At 38.2% G+C, this 16,411-nt stretch overlaps 1 protein-coding gene across 2 annotated transcripts; it reads left to right on the forward strand.

The window, feature by feature from the left end:
• The first annotated feature begins 4,162 nt into the window (after window positions 1-4,162).
• On the forward strand, window positions 4,163-14,018 carry LOC131335411 (uncharacterized). 2 transcript variants are annotated; one of them, XM_058370738.1, is made up of 13 exons: window positions 4,163-4,459; window positions 7,184-7,281; window positions 7,443-7,529; window positions 7,602-7,707; window positions 7,907-8,587; window positions 8,967-9,109; window positions 9,197-9,394; window positions 9,494-9,584; window positions 9,682-9,850; window positions 10,562-10,672; window positions 10,763-10,859; window positions 13,292-13,456; window positions 13,727-14,018. In XM_058370738.1, the coding sequence occupies exons 1-13, from the start codon at window positions 4,307-4,309 to the stop codon at window positions 13,761-13,763; spliced, it is 2,136 nt and encodes a 711-aa protein (XP_058226721.1). In that variant the 5' UTR covers window positions 4,163-4,306; the 3' UTR covers window positions 13,764-14,018. The 2 variants fall into 2 exon arrangements, with proteins under 2 accessions (XP_058226721.1, XP_058226720.1); XM_058370737.1 differs by having other exon boundaries at window positions 4,164-4,459; window positions 7,823-8,587.
• The last annotated feature ends 2,393 nt before the right edge of the window (window positions 14,019-16,411 follow it).

Raw genomic sequence — 16,411 nt, forward strand, 5'->3', positions numbered from 1 at the left:
AGAGCAGGGGGGGGGGGGGGGGGGGGGGGGGGGGGATGAGAGAAATGTTGCTGCGGTGTGGAACTTCGAGAAGGGATAGAGAGTAAAGTTGGTGAGGAATACTTGGACGTGAGAAGAACACGTGCACTTCCACAGAAATGGCACATTTTCCATTGCCCTCTAAAACACACGTAATTACCAAAATAGAAGCAAGCAAATGGACCCAATTACCCTCAACCTCCAGCCTTGAGGCTGCCCAATTGAGGGACTTAATTGGAAAAATCAAGCCAAAAATGGCCATCCCTCAAACTTGTTCTTATTATTTAGGAGGATGGAAATACTATATTTCATCCAGATTGTGCATGAAATTTATTTCGTAACGAATAAATCATTGCTTCATATCTCTGCTTTAATTAGTTGGATGAAACTAGTTAATTTAGGGTGTGTTTGGACAAAAATTTTTTTGGTACTTCTACTATCTTATCTTTTGGTCATTTTTTACTGAATTTTTGTAATTAATTATTAGTCTTCACAGAAAGAATTTAAAAGGCAAAATATTTTTACCAAAAGCCTAAAAAAATCAGTAAACACAAAAATAGTTCAGAAGAAATAGTCTTCTACCGTCTTCAGTGCCTCTAGCGACGTCTTATCTTGACATTTTCGGTTAATATCTTTATACTTTATTGATGCCTCTCATCGAAATAGATGATTAAAGGAAAATCAATTAATTGATGTGAGAAAATTCCCTGGAACGTTTGGCTCTTGACTTGTCAGCTTCTCTTGGCATTGTACGTTCATAGAGGCCATGTCTACAAGACTAGAATTGGAACTACGGTTTGTCTCCAGCTTTATAAGACAAACATCACGTACTGTTGATATAGCTGCTTTAGTTGAATACTCCCTCGTAGTATAGTGGAGTAAAATGAATTCTGCTAAGCTTTTTGGGCTTTTTTGCGAGTTTTATCCTTATTCAAAAAAAATTTGTGTTTGTTGGTTTTGTGCCAAATTTTAGTGGATTATTAATTCGTCTCGACGAGAGGAATCAGAAAGCCCAAATTTTTTTACTTTTATTTAAATGTTTTTGGAAATATCCAAGAAATCCCAAAAAGCCAGCTTTGGGAGCTTTATCTTGGATATTTCTCAAAAATGTTTGGGTAAAAGTAAAAAAAATTGGGTTTTCCGATTCCTCTCGTCGAAACGAATCACTAATCCACAAAAGTTAATTTAGCGCAAAACGAACAAACACAAAGAAAATTTGAATAAGGACAAAACCAAAAATCCCCAAAAAAATCTTAGCGGAACGGGGTATTAAAATCAGATTAATGTCAATATTTTGGATTAATTGTTTATCTTAACAAACGAAATTAAAAACATAAAATATCCCGACCAAATTAAAGATGCAAAAATTTACTGTACGAATTACGGGAAAGCCCACCAAATGGTGCTTGACTTGGAAGAAAAATTAGCTAATTAAACTGGTGCTTAATTTGACTTGGAAGTTTCTGAGCAAATATCAAATGGTCAATGAAACAACTTTCCTCGTTTGGCTTCACGTAAAGTTTGAAACTTCCGTACTTGTATAGCAGTTGTCTTGGCTGGTTACTACTCCGAAATTGATGGTTTTGAATTGCGGTATTGATCAATGTCGCGGTGACAGGTATTGATCGGGAGACGAATTAATGTCACGGTGTCAGGTGTCGACATCTCGGGACGTGGGAGTACGGAGCGATTGATCGATCAGGTGTTGTGGAAGGAAAAAATTTCAGAAATCTTTATCATCAAAGCGCCTACAGCTCAATTGCACAGTCTGTTTTACTACATCTTTAGTCATAGGGATAATCTAGCAAAGTTTTAGTATCTTTTGTGCATCAATTTTACTGATTTTAATTATCAGTGCCCTATAATATCTATTAGATTCACAATTTGGGAATTCCGAGCTCATTTGAAAACCTTGCTTGCTTTTTTTAATCGTTCAAGAAAGAGAAGTCCAAGTATCCAAGATTGTGGAAAGTCGGTGTCCTAGACCAAAGATGACAAAAGGTTGTATGAGGTTGGCTTATTCACGGAGTAGCTGTGAATAAGTCGTTTGCGGAGTTGCATGATCTCAGACATTCACTTCGGCATTAATTGGACGGTCCGGATTTTAAAAAAGAAATTATTCGCTGGAAGAGTTTAACTCTTCGCGCGAATAGTTTTTTCAAAATCTAAACCGTCCAATACACTTTGGACGCACGCGATTTGGCTCCGTAAAATTTTATTCACGAAAAGCTCTTAATAAAGTTTTTCTCTATTTGTATTCCAAACAACAGGATAATTTTATAGACTATAGAGCTCTCGAGGACCACAGATTATAAACATGTATGGTGTAGAAAATATTATATTACTATATCCAAGCAGATTATATGAGGCCCAGAGGTCTTATTGGAGAAATTATTCTACAGTCTCGGACTAATGGTCTGTAGACTGTAGCAATCTCAATCCCATAAAAGAAGGGGGTGCCTGTTGCCGAGCAAAGACGGCTCGAACAAAGGACAACACGCATGTTGTCCTCAGCGGACAATAAGCACCCCGCCGGGTTCACAAAAAAAATGGATTCTATCATAGCCGTATGCGGTCCATACATTTTTGTCTAGTTTAGATTAGTTTCTCAGCACATAGGCACTATTTTTTGCTCTACATTATTTATGCCCTTGTCCTAACACAAGACATTTATAAGCGTATCCATACATGGATTGGTCTACGCAAAATATGCACAGATACTGTGCGGGGTTTACTTTAGATCCCATACGGACACTTTGAGCCATTCAAAAATTGGCCGTATCGGATATCTGTGAATACTTTTATCATTATGGATAAGAGAAGCTTGTTCTAAGAATTAAGAGCATCTCGTACCATTCCTTCATTTCCCAATCCTCCCTCCGTTTCTCTATTTGGGAGGAAAAACTCATTCCAATCCACACCCTAATCCTCCCTCTATTTGCAAGGATGGGATTTCATACTCGTATTTGAAGTATGAAAATTTTACTAATGGATCTCCTCTAATTCCATCAAAGGAGTGTAACTTTTAATTCTTATAATAATAATTATTTTATACGATTGGCCCTATTCAAAAGATAGGGCGTTGCTATTCGCAGCCTTTTATTTTCTCTCATAGCCCATTACATTTCGGTAAATGGTTGTTGAAAATCATACATAACATTTCTGTAAATAGCTGTTGAAAACAAGATTATATTTCGGTAACTACATGTCGAAAATATGTTCAACTTTCGGTAAACAACTGCCGAACATATATTTTCGGTAAATAGCTGTTGAAAAAAATATTATATTTCGGTAATTGAATGCTGAAAATATATCTCAATTTCGGTAATTAACTGTCGAGTATAATTGTAAATTTTTCACTAGCTATGGGAGAAAATAAAGGGCTGCGAATAGCAGCGCCCAAAAGATATTCACAATACCTTTGATATAAGATAAATCTTGAATATTTTTAATTAAGGTTTAATTTGAAGAATGATAGCTTGAATTTTGAAGGAAAAATGGAACAAAAGCGAGTTTTTGTAGAATGAAAGTAGAAATAGAGTAAAATAGTTTAAGTTGAGATGAATAGTCAAATGCTTTAAAATTATTTTTCTGATAAAATATGGAGTATATTACTTGCATACTCTCAAATAGAGTTTTGGGGGAGGATTGGTTGAAGATGCTCTAATGATAGTAAGGATACCTACACAGATTTTATGCACAGGATTTTGTGTGAGGTCCATTATGGGTCTCACACAAATAATTCGAGTTATTCATTAAATGTAAAATATTTTTCAAGGGACTTCGAGAAAAATCAGCTTAATTCTATATCTATAGGTGTTTGATCAAATTATCTAACTTTTTATTATCTTGAAATCTAAATGAAAAATTAGATTATTGGATCAAGCACATAGAAGTATCGGATTGAGCTGATTTTTTGCAAGAACCTTTGAAAAAATATTTTACATTTAATGAACGACTCGGATTATTTGTGTGGAACCCGTAATGGACCCCACACAAAATCTGTGTCATCTTGCTGTGTGAGCAGCAGCACTGGAAAAGAGCAAGCCAAAGCCCAATCACAAGGTTCAAAAATCCAATCTTCCACCTATTTCTGGCGGGAAAATCCGGAAAACCTTTAAAAATGCCCAAAATCCATTTTGGCGCTCGAAATTCTTCCGATTAACGTTTCCCGAGGGGAGAAGTTCGGCTCTCACACCCCTTTTTAAACAGCTTGCGACAATAATGGTGATTGCCGATTGGTTCAACATCTGATTCCGAACAGAGCATACAAAATCAGAAGGGCAAGATGACTAAAAGTGGTAAGAAGAAGGAAGACAGGTCTCGGAAACAATCCGACGACAACGGTGTTAATCTTCGGGCGAAGCGCACCAAGCGTGCCGGTGTTCGTCTTGTTGGAGGTCGAATCTACGATTCTGAACACGGAAAGACTTGTCATCAGGTATCATCGATCTATCTGACGAAACTCTCACGCGGAATCTCAAAACACGTTTGTTGTTTTTTTTCTCTTCGTTTGATTTGAAACTCTGAGAAAACTCGGGGAAGTTAGATTACTCTTGTAGGAATATGCAAAACCCTAATGCAGGATCTAGAAGATACAGATGCAGAAAATAAAGCATGAAAAAACACAAACAAGAATATAGGATTTATGTAGTTCGTCAAATGCGGGCTACATCTGAAGTCCCTGTGTTGTGTGCGGGCACTTTCTTACTATCGTGGAGTTTTCCTCAAAAAGTTTGCATAAGATAGGCCTTGTTCCACATTCGCCTTTGCATTGTTTCTCTGAAACATTGTGTAAATACAAAGTTCAGTGATATGGAAATCAACTAGTGCGAATATATTGTTTGTTTATTGGAGTAAATGAAAAAACCAGGAACCGAAATGTGGACCAATATGTTCAGGAAAATGTATCACTTTACAATCCAAATCACTGAACCATCTGCATTTCTTAACCATCTGCATTTCTTATTATAGAGCAAGTAATGCTACATACACACTTCTCAAATATACATTTCAGAAGTGCTGGATCCCATAGCATGTGGACCCTACTTGTGTGACTCACCTTTTCTGTGTTGTGTTTGGTGGTATGTATGTAGCATTAGTGATTAGTGTAATGTTCAGTAGATAATGTCCAATGCCAATCCTACAAAGATCTGTCCATTATTGTCCCAATTGCTACTTTGCTAGATGACTAGCTTGAATTGGGCTAGTTGAACACTAAAAGGATTGGATTTGAACCAAACTATCTGAACTTGAGCAAGAGGAGCATTGTTTTGAGGGGCAGACCTGGATTTGCCGGTTTGAGATGAACTGAGAATTTTTTCATATTTGGACCAATGTCTGTAGAACTAGGTCCATTGGAATGTTAAATGCAACAATATGACCGTTCAGTGTTTAACTTACCACGACACTTCAACAATTATTGTTCTTTCTAGCTCACTCATGTAGCTTCCATTATGGCTGCAAGTAGTGTTTTTTTCCCTACTCCCAGCGAAAAATCTTGTTTCGCCCAGGTAGCCTTTTTATTAACTTGAACCTGAAAACATAGCATTTGCAGTCATACCACACTCGAAGGTGTGCCCACACCGGATATGTTCAAGCTTTTGCCTTCCATATAGCGTCTATTACTATTTAAGCTTTCTGTAGTTGGCAAAATATTTGTGCACTTTGCTCTATTCTCTTTGTTGATAGTCTTTCACTCTACATGGAACTGTAAATATCCCTTCTTTAGTTACTGCAGTGTCTCAAATTGAACAAGAAAGGGGCCTTTTCTAACAGTATTATTTTGTTGGTGTGTTCCTGAGGCGGACACAGGGGGTGCAAGCGGGCCCAGGTCCCCGCAAACCCCCCAATTATCGCAATATTTCTACTATATTTTAGGTTTTGTATGTAAAAATTATGAAGAAAGGTCTCCTCAAAATTGTGTTATTGCTATATAAGCTATGATGCACAGACATAGATACCGATACCGATACCGACACGGACAATGACACGGACACGGACACGGACACAGGAATTCTAAAAAAATGAGGACACGGACACGGTGGGGGATACACCACGTGTATATTTATTTATTTATATAAATAAATAATTATATTTTGACACCCAGAAATTTTAAAAAAAATAAAATTTGGCCCCAAAATTTTTTAAAAAATTATAGTTTAACCCCCAATTTTTTTTAAAATTACAGTTTTGCCCCTGCTGTGTCCCCCTAAAAAATTTATATTAAATTATGGGACACGCCACGTGGCGTGTCCCATACGTGTCCCCGAGGTGTCCCCGCCGTGTCCCTATGTCCCCGTGTCCGACATTGCGTACTTCGACCTCTAGAGGTGTCGGTGCTTCATAGTATATAAGGATGATATTTTGTTGTTAATTTACGAATACATGTGATTTGGTGTCGCCCCCCCAACATCAAGAATCCTGCGTCCGCCGCTGTGTGTTCCCACTACAACCCAAAAAGGAACTTCTAGCAAGTGTCTAATTGTTTTTTTGAAGACCTAACATGCTTTGCATATAGCCCCGGGGGACATCATGTCTATCACTTGTACATAGATGAAACACGTTGCAAGTTTGACAAATGATAACTCGGTACAATAACATAAGGAAAACGTAAATTTATTCTTATTTGCCCTTGGCTTTTTATACTTTTTAACATTTCAGAAACTTTTTGGTGGATTTATGGATTGTTGGAGCAAGTGCTTATGTATGGGTATGGGCTGTATGGCTTATTTTATCATGTTTCGTTCGATGCAGTTGTTGATATATTTATGTGTTGACTTTTCCAGTATGTGAATGTTAAACCCAAATTGCTGCATGTTGCATTTTCATCCTCCTTTGAATATGACATATAAGATATGTATGTGCTTATACTTGTAGCATGTCTCCGACATGGCGTGTCCTGATTTTATGGAAAATAGTTGTGTTGCATGTTAGTGTTGTTTCACATATCCTTTTCTTGTTACTCAGGTATCAATAGAGCCATATCATTGTGCACAGCACAACTTATTTGAGGTTCTAGTTTTCTTCATAGGTCATTGTTGAAACTACAAAGCAATTACTTTTGCTTTCTCTCAGCAACGAAATGCTAACATAAATCAAATCTTTGAACTATGTTTCCCCTTATTGTTTCATCTTTAGGATCTCATTTTCTTTACATCTGTAGTGCCGTCAAAAAACCATGGATTTTGTGGCTTCCTGCATGAATCAGAAAGACGACAAGCCTTGTACTATGAATTTTTGTCACAAATGCCTCTTGAACAGGTTGGATACATTTATGTGTTTCTTCACTTTCATTTTTTTCAGCTATATTTACATATATAGGTATACACCTACACATCAAGTACACATATGCGTCTTTATTTGGTTGGAGAGGGATGTTTGTATGGTATTCCATGCAATTGGTCTTTTTGATTATGAATTAGATATGGAGAGAAGGCAGAAGAAGTGTCAGTGTTGGAGGACTGGAATTGTCCAAAGTGCAGAGGCATTTGCAATTGCAGTTTCTGCATGTAAGTGTTTATTCCCTGAACTTTGACTGTTGACCGGTCCTTCAAGTGTTTCTCAAAAGATGCTCTTTTCAGGAAGAAACGAGGACACCAACCCACTGGCATTCTTGTGCACGCAGCCAAGGCAACTGGTTTTTCTTCTGTTTCACAGTTGCTGCATGTTACAGGTCCTGAGAATGCTGTGAGTATTTTTCGAGGAAAGCTTGCTACTTGAGAACAAGAAACTCTCTACTATGTTACAGAATACTAGTGGTATACCCTGTCTGTTCACGGGTCTATAAAAATTTCTTAAACAGGAGCCTGCTGCTGCTTTGCCTGCAAAGCGGGGAAAGGAAAATCATATTAGTGGAAACATTGATTCGAATCTACATCCTCCACAGTTACCATCGAACCCTGCTGAGAGAAAACTGAAGAAAATGAAGCGGAAAGGGTTGAAGGAGATTCAACATAGCAACCAGGACAATGGCGTTTTGTTAAAGGAGGCCAGTCCCATAAATCCTCAGATCTCTAATGAGAGGCTGAAGGAGACACAAGGTGGCAACAGGAGTGAGGGGGTTCTATCGAATAGGACTAGCCCCAGAAAGCGTCAAAGAGGTAAGGAAAGGTCAACCAATATACAGGAAAGTAACCAGGGTGATGAGATTTTATTAAAAGAGAATAATACTGAAAAGCCCCTGATTTCTAAGAAAGAGGTGAAAACTGGTAGAAATGTTAAGGGTGTTCTAGAAAAGGAAAAGAATCTCCAGACAAGAGTTTCTGAGGGAGTATCATCCAATCTGATTGGATGTAAAAAGAGTAAAGAACAAAGGGAGAGCAGACCAATTAAAGTCATGGAGGTTTGGGATGGCCAGAAGCTTGAAACGGATGAAGCCCAGCCCAGGATTGTTATGGAATCTAGCAAAATTCAAGCAGATGCCATGAAGCTCCAAAGCAAGGACTTTGATGCTGACATCCCACTGCCTCAGGGCACAGAGTTGACAACTGTAGCTGGCATTGAGCTACCACCAGAAGATGTTGGTCATGCCCTGCAATTCTTAGAATTCTGTGCTGCTTTTAAGGAGGCAAGTAAAACCAATTTATTTCTATAATGGGAGAAGAAATGTAACTTTGCACCCATAGTGTTATGGGTACGTAGTTGATTTCTTAGACAGATCATGTTCTTATCACTCTGAACTCTTCTCAAGCAGGAGGTATACTATTATAAAGTACCAAAGAAGAGTAGTGTCAATTATTTGTTGTACTCTCATATAATCGGTCAAACTTTATTGATGTGGCTTCAAAGATTCACAATTTGGTACTAGTTAAATGTCAAGGTCATTGTTGTTTTGTACACTCTCTTATTGATGTTATGTTATTTCTGTAGACTGGTAACAGAACCAAAGCTTTTAGTGGAACATCAATACTTGTCTTACTTTCTCATTCCTCATCCTCCTTTGGTAGATTCTTGCTTTGAAGGAAGGGGAGCCTGCATATGTACTTAAAGACTTAATACGTGGGGGACGTGGCCGCCGAGGAAAACATTCTCCAGCTGTCCATTTTCATATCCAGTTGCTGTCACTGATACAAAAGGATTTGGGCGAAGAGTATGAACACCAGCACTAGACTAGTGTAGTTTGTCAATTCGCTTATAGTGGGGTTAATATTCTGTTTTCCATTCTGTTTTCTGTTAGCTTTACAGAGCTAACTCCAACAAATGGCAAAAATTCATGGCTGCATGCTCTGAAGAATTGTGCATCCAGATCAGAGTGTGTACAGAAAAATTTGAAGTTGGAGCAGTTTGGTCAGGAAGCTAATGATTATGTTAGTTTAGACTCCTCAGAAAGGCTTAGACTCTTAACGTTTTTATGCGATGAAGTTCTTAGCACTGCGTAAGTGACAAATTTTTTAACTCTTTGTCTTGTTCTTAAAGTTGTCTTTGACTTCCTCTCTTATCACAGCAAATTATGTGCAATCTATATTTCTTGCAGGCAAATGAGAAGTTGGATAGATGAACAGAACTTAAAAGTTCTTCAAAAGGTGAAGGAAACAAAAGAAAGAGTTCATGCTGTAAAACAAAAGGTAGCAAAACTCACAAACTACTTTTGCCTTCAGACTAAAATGTAATTGCTTTAAGTGTTCTTTATTTTTTTTGTCCTCAAACTAATCATCGTTACAGGACAAAGAATTGAAGCAGAAGATGATGGATGAGTTTGCCAAAGCTATCATTGCAAAAAATGGTGCTCCCCTTTCAATTTCTGAGCATGAAGCCGTTGTTTCACAAATTAAAACTGAAGCAGCTCAAGCACATGCTCAGATATTGGAATCACATGACATGGTACCTAATGGTATGTTCTTTATGTTATAAAGTTCAGAACATTCAGCTGCAAATAAGTTGAGTTTAACTGGTTCTTGGGCTATTTTAAAGTTGGGGTTACTAATTTTGGGTAGAGGTAGAGGTTGACCTTGGCTGAATTTAACTAGCCTAAGATGATTGTTTGCTTACGTGATATGTGTTGATCTGAGCTTGAGCTTTATGTGGTCCTAATTGAGCTTGTTAAATAGTTTAGGTTTAGGCGTTTTGATGTTAGAATTTAATCTTCCTTCGAACTTGAAACTTCTCTACTAAAATTTTTGCGATTGACACAGAAGAAACTCGGCTTTTTGGCATGGCTCAGTATATTAAACTCTGTTAGGCCTTAATTTCTCAGCACCTTTTTACGGATTAGGACTCTAATATACCTAAAACAATGAGTTTGCATTTGCAAACAAAGTAGCTGAACTTCAGTCCATTGCTATATAGGTGCAGCTCGGTTTGTTGCCACCACTATTTTGATGTTCTTAATTTGTTTGCACTATGTTTTCTGACTGGTGGAATGCTGTTCAATCTTCACCCTTCATTAGTCAGAGCAAATGATATTTTCTATGGACATGCACTGGGGCAGAATTCCCAAAGACATCATATTTTTCTTCACCAATTATTCATGTTTTGCATCTTCCTCATAGTTAAGTATGTGTGATAAACTCCTCTTATCTTCCTCTGTGAATAATTTCTGTAGATAAAAAAGGATCTGCTGCTGTTAGAACAGAATCTATACTTTTGGATGTTAACGGACGCAAATATTGGAGGCTAAATGGATATTCTGATGACTCTGTTGTTGTGCTTCAAGGTTATGTTTTGTAGTGCATTATTTTAAGATGTTTCTAAGCATTCATTTTTGTATTGAATGTCATATTGATATTTTTGCATCAATTTACAGATGTGGGAACCTGGGATGCTGCTGAGTTGGGTGAAAAATGGTTCACCTTTGATGTTGATCAGGAAAAAGAGATTGAAAAATATATTTCTTCTTTGAGGTAAATATAAGAATTTGTGACATTTGTGGCATGTGCAGTCCACTTTACATGCAACGGTATGCATTTCTTGCATCCTTATTTATGCGTTTTATAAAAGTAGTTTTGTCACAGTATGGTAAAAGTAAAACAGGACCATTGGACTGGGACATCTTAATTTTCATCTGTATGGCTTTCTGAAATTTGTTTACACTTTACAATCTAGTATGAAATTAAAACTAATGTCTGAAAACAGAAAAGGCAGCGGGACATGTAAGAAGCACTATAGGGAGGCTTTTAAAGACATTGATAACATTAGATAACAAATATGCTTCGGTGGACATAAAATATAACTTAAGAAGAGGCTGAGCCTCGAACCAACGCTGTGGTCGCAAGGTCTGCAGCGAGCATTTCCTTGATCTCCTCCGGTGGGATCACCCATGTCACAAGATAGTGGCTTGCACTGACCCCATCTTAGCCAGCCTATCTGCAACTCTATTCATGAAGAGTATGCCCAACTGTGCAGCTCCTAGCCATGAGGGCTCTGCATTCTTCCACCAGCACTTTGTGTCGTGAGTTGCGGGGTGGTCCTTCTTGGATCATCTTGAATCCTTGATAGCTACTTGCCTACTTCTGATTCAACCTCCACGTCTATGACTAGTTTCGGACATTGAAGATTCCCCAAGCTGTACATCAATTAACAATTTTCCATAGAATCCCATGGTTTTGAGTCGTCTCTCCTCTCTGAAGACCACCAAATCCAACAGTGCCAGGATTGCCAAGTGAGCTCCCATCCATGTTCAACATCAGCTTCCTGAAACCTCCTTTGTGCAATCCCCTTGTTAACAGCTCCTTTATGCATTTTGTTTGGACAATCTAGAATTTGAGATTCAAAAAGAATTAGACATGGCTCATATTCAATGTCTAATTTTCCTCATGTTATCTATCCCGAGCTGAACTTATGGGGTCAAAATCTGCATGTTCTGCCTGGTGAGAGATATGAACAATGAACATAATTCAAGCTCAAGATTTTACTCCATAAGAGGTCAAAACAATATAAATTGGAGATGGAGAAGAGTCAATAATGATGTATCATTTTTCTCATTCCATACAATTAACATTTATGAGCTTCTTACATATCTCAAGCAAGTTCTAAATAGAATTGTTCATGCTGTCATACTCTTAAACTAAATCACTTCATTGATTTATCTGCATTTTGTATATAGCATGTTGAATTATTGACCATCGTTTAAGTTTTTAGACAAAGGGATAACTTTACTCTTTACCTTTTCAACGTAGGACTATAGTGCTCTTATTTTGTTGTATAGTGTAGGGTAGGTCAAGATATCGACCGTTGACCCACGGAGACCCTTTGACTAGCCAATTGGAATGTGACACGCGGTCAAGCCGCCAAGGGACCCGCCAAGCAAGAATATCATTGATGATCTTTGACCCAAAGAAGACTGTTGACCAACCAACCATAGAGACATGTGGAAGGAGGGTTATATTTTGTTACATGGCGAAGGCCCCCGCGGAAAGGGACCTGCGTGACGAGAAGCCATATCTGCGGAAGCCCAGCGGGCCCCGCGGAAGCAGAAAAGCCTTAAGTAAACAAAGTAGCCCACAAGAGCCATCATGGTGGAGACCGCGTGAGCCGTGGTGCTTCGAGATGAAAAAGGAATCTCATTAGAGCGTCAAGAGTCCTACTTTGGCCTCCAGGTAGGGCCAAGGGAACCTTGAGACAAAACGATCGTCGTGGGATCACGATCCTACCTACGGGAATTGAGGGGGATATAGTGGTTTGGTGGCTTGAGAAGGAGGTCTCGTCGCGGGAGGGGCACGCCTGCGGAGTGAGTCTATGCGATGACGACACTCCTGCGACCTATAGGTACAGAAGGGACACATGTTGGGATTTAATTGGGCGCCGTCTTGGGCCTGACCTAAGGCCCAGGTGCCCTATAAATACTTTGACATTCTCTTCTGATTTGACAGAGCTGACTTTTTTCTAGAGAGAAAGTGTGAGCACTGATTCTGAGGAAGGAGAACATTTTTCCCTAAAAGGTGACCACACTCGATCCATCTAGGGAAAGCTGCTCACTACGTCAAAAAGACAAGGGACACGCTGCCTATGTCTCTTTTGTGCTCCTGCTTCTTTTCTCACCCTCACTAGATTGCTCCTCCATTCCCCCTCGCATTAACTAACCACATCTCTCCAACTCACGAAGATTTACACGCCAGCTACCTACTGCGAGAAAGCCCGAACCTACATATAACATATTGAATTATTGGCCATCATCTAGCAGAGGGACAACTTTACTCTTTACCTTTTTCATTGTGGGACTATATGTGCTCTTATTCTGTAACTCATTAAGGCTTATTGCCAGTAATTGTTACTTCAGTTTTGATTAACTTTTTTTGTGTTGGTTGATGCTTAACTGTCTTAACAACTTTTGTAGGAAAAACAGCCTATGGTCTCAAAAGCTTACTAATGGGCTACCACCTCTGAAGCTTACTAATGGACTACCACCTCTGAAGCTTACAAATGGACTACCATCAAGAAAATTGACAAAAACAGAACTAGTTTTGCAACGAATTCATCACCTTAACTCAGAGCATTCAAGGTACTGTAGATTACCTTTTTGACCTCTTTGCCAGTTGTGCTAATATTATGTATGTTTCGTCATTTGATTGGGTATGAAAGTGTTACTAGCTAAACCACTTATGCTATTCTTAGGTTTAGAACTTCATTTTATTTATTTATTTTATTATTATTATTATTATTATTATTATTATTTTTTTGGGGCGGGGGGGGGGGGGGGGGGAAGCAAATGAAAGTTGGGGCAAATTTTTGTGTTGGATTATGTTTCTAATGCGTTTCTTTGTTGGTATAGAGCATGCGGCCATGAAGAAGATGAGGGAACTATGTAAGAGGGTCCAAAAGCTTCCATGCTTATTTGATGACTGCTTGCCTAAACTTGGAGCTTTTTTAACTTTGTATGTTGGTTGTGTTTGTTACTTGTGAGGGGCTGTTAAAAAGGGTCCAGAACCTTATGCTTTCTTTGAGGATGCATTTTAGTTTTTCTATATACATTGGTACTTGTTAGCCCTCACAATCTAGAACATCCAATCAGACTATCCTGCTGATGTGTGGCAATTTGGGGAGTTATCTATCCTCCAGTTTTTTACTTCCCCTGTGATGCTTGTTTCATGCAGAAAAATTAGACAAAGCCATTTATCGTCTAAGATGTGTATTTACGTCTGAATTTGCCATTTGCCAACAACTAACTTCTTGGATTTGCATCTACCCTTTTTTTTCAAGTGAAAAAAGATAGGAGGGAGCAATAAGTACATGCCAACTATCTCTAGTTATCAGCAGAGTCCTTTCCCTGCTAGGGAGCGGGACCAGAGGGGTCTAGACAGGCCTAAGTGCAGGAGTACCCCATACGGTAATCCGCATGTGCTCCCTCAAGTGGACTTGAGTGTTAGCTTGACTCCACCCCATCAAGGGAATAGTGCCAAGAAGCCGGTAGCCTAGGATCAAAGGGCATGAGTTTCTCTTAACTTTGCCAAAGAGATTTGAATTTATGTTTTTCCTATTCACCATATTGCATGAAATAAGCTCCTAACCACCTGATAATCACCCTTAGGCAGTGGGTTCAGAAGACTGGTAATTGACCAAAATTTCTGAATTTTCACGATGCAAGTGCTACCTATAAGCTTATTTCAAGGGCAAAAATAAGATACAATCAAAACAACACCAGAAATACAACAATGTGTCGATCAGTTACTTCGGAGTTATAAAAAGGAGCCACACAACAACTTCTTCAACATTTACAAATACAAAATATTTGGGCGAGGAATGTTAGGGACAAAGAATTGACCCTTAAAGTGTACATGAACGGTTCAGATTCATCACAGTGAATCTGAACCGTTCATGTACACTTTAAGGGTCAATTCTTTGCTCATTTTCTTTGCACGTAGCATTTCTCTATTTGGGCTTCCACACCATCTATTGGTACAACTCTCCCCCAAATTGGGTTCCAACATCTTTCATCTTGATTCTTTCCCCTATTCTATTTTTCTTTTTGTTTATCACACAAACCTTTTGCACTGAAGATTTTGCAACTGCATGAAACATTACAACACTATCCTGCACGGATACTACTATCCTGTGTGGTTGGACAAGAACAGACTCAGATGAACCTTTAATATACCTTACTCTGAAATTGAATTTGAAACAAGTTGAACTTCATATAAATCTTTTTCTCCTTTCCCTGCAGCCACAAAATCATAATGTTAGTCGAAAATGTTTGCTACGTATGCTTATCTGATCATAGCCTGCCTCTAAAAGCTTTACTGTAAATTATGAAACTACAGCCTTACCAATTTCAGCTGTGATCCCTGGTCCAAAGAATGAAGCAAATTTTGCCTAATAATACGTAGGAGTATGATATGTCAGCATGTGATTATAAATACTGTTCCTCTACACTTAAGAACTACAAAGTAATTATGCAATTAGGGAACTGTGGATTTTGCTGTTCTGTTGAAGTTTTCAAAGATAAACTTTCACAACCATGTTAAAGGGAGAATGAACAATCAAGAAAGTAGATCACTAAGAAGGAAAACAAAGAACAAAATTGGTTTTATACGCATCCACGAAATTATCTCACCTGTTTTTGCTCAAAATCTGACAACTGCAGAGCTTATGCCTCAAACACCAAAACTAAACAGTATTTACCCTCTTCAGTGACCTTGGGGCATGGTTGTCAACAATACAAGATGGCAGCAATTATCAGATAGAAAACTGATTGAGTTGAATTTTTGCCCAATGTGTAGTTCCCCGTAATTTTGGTTCTTGTATACTAGAAGTTAAGAAAACATGTTTTAAATTTAATGAATGGCTCGGATTATTTGAGTGGAACCCACATAACGATCTGTGCGTGAAAAAAATCTGTCATTAGCGTGAAAAATCTGTATCATTAGCACTACTGTTTAGTATATCTATAAAAACATTGTGTAGAATATTGAAATGCTAGCGGAGTCAGAACATAATACTTAGCTTAAATAAATTACTTGCTCTACTCGAAATTTCTACCCAGCAAATCTAATCTACACAGAGTGTCAGTTACCATATATTTTGAGACGTTTTCCCGTTTGATCATAAAAAGACAAAATTTAAATAGGGATACGTTGCCTAAAAAAATAGGAGAGAGGGGTATAATCATATGGAGAATTAATATTCTTCCTACCTTTTATAATAGAAGTGTTCTGTCGACTAAAACATATTGTCAAAATACGATTTGACGGTCGTGGATATTACTTTGTATGCCTAGACATTTTGTAAAAAATCACTCTGTTTTATAATACTCCTTTCAAAAGACAATCAACTGAAAAGGAAATATAGATTAAAAAAAAACACTATTGTAGGTTTATAATGTGAATGGAAAAATTAAAAGGCAATCAAAGTTTGGAAACCAAATTCCCGTGCATATTGTTGTATTCATTAATGAATACCCCCGCCACTCTTCTCCACCGCCTTCTCTCTCTCTCTCTCTCTCTCTCTCTCTCTCTCTCTC

This window comes from Rhododendron vialii, chromosome 8a (genome assembly GCF_030253575.1).
Source record: "Rhododendron vialii isolate Sample 1 chromosome 8a, ASM3025357v1".
In the NCBI taxonomy this organism is placed as follows: Eukaryota; Viridiplantae; Streptophyta; class Magnoliopsida; order Ericales; family Ericaceae; genus Rhododendron; species Rhododendron vialii.

What these genes read in the sequence shown, in the direction of transcription:
- LOC131335411 (XM_058370737.1), top strand. Translation starts at nt 4,307, where the DNA reads ATGACTAAAAGTGGTAAGAAGAAGGAAGACAGGTCTCGGAAACAATCC. An exon ending in CAAAAGGATTTGGGCGAAGA is followed by an intron (nt 9,110 to 9,196) that starts GTATGAACACCA and finishes GTTTTCTGTTAG; the next exon opens with CTTTACAGAGCTAACTCCAA. An exon ending in AAATATATTTCTTCTTTGAG is followed by an intron (nt 10,860 to 13,291) that starts GTAAATATAAGA and finishes CAACTTTTGTAG; the next exon opens with GAAAAACAGCCTATGGTCTC.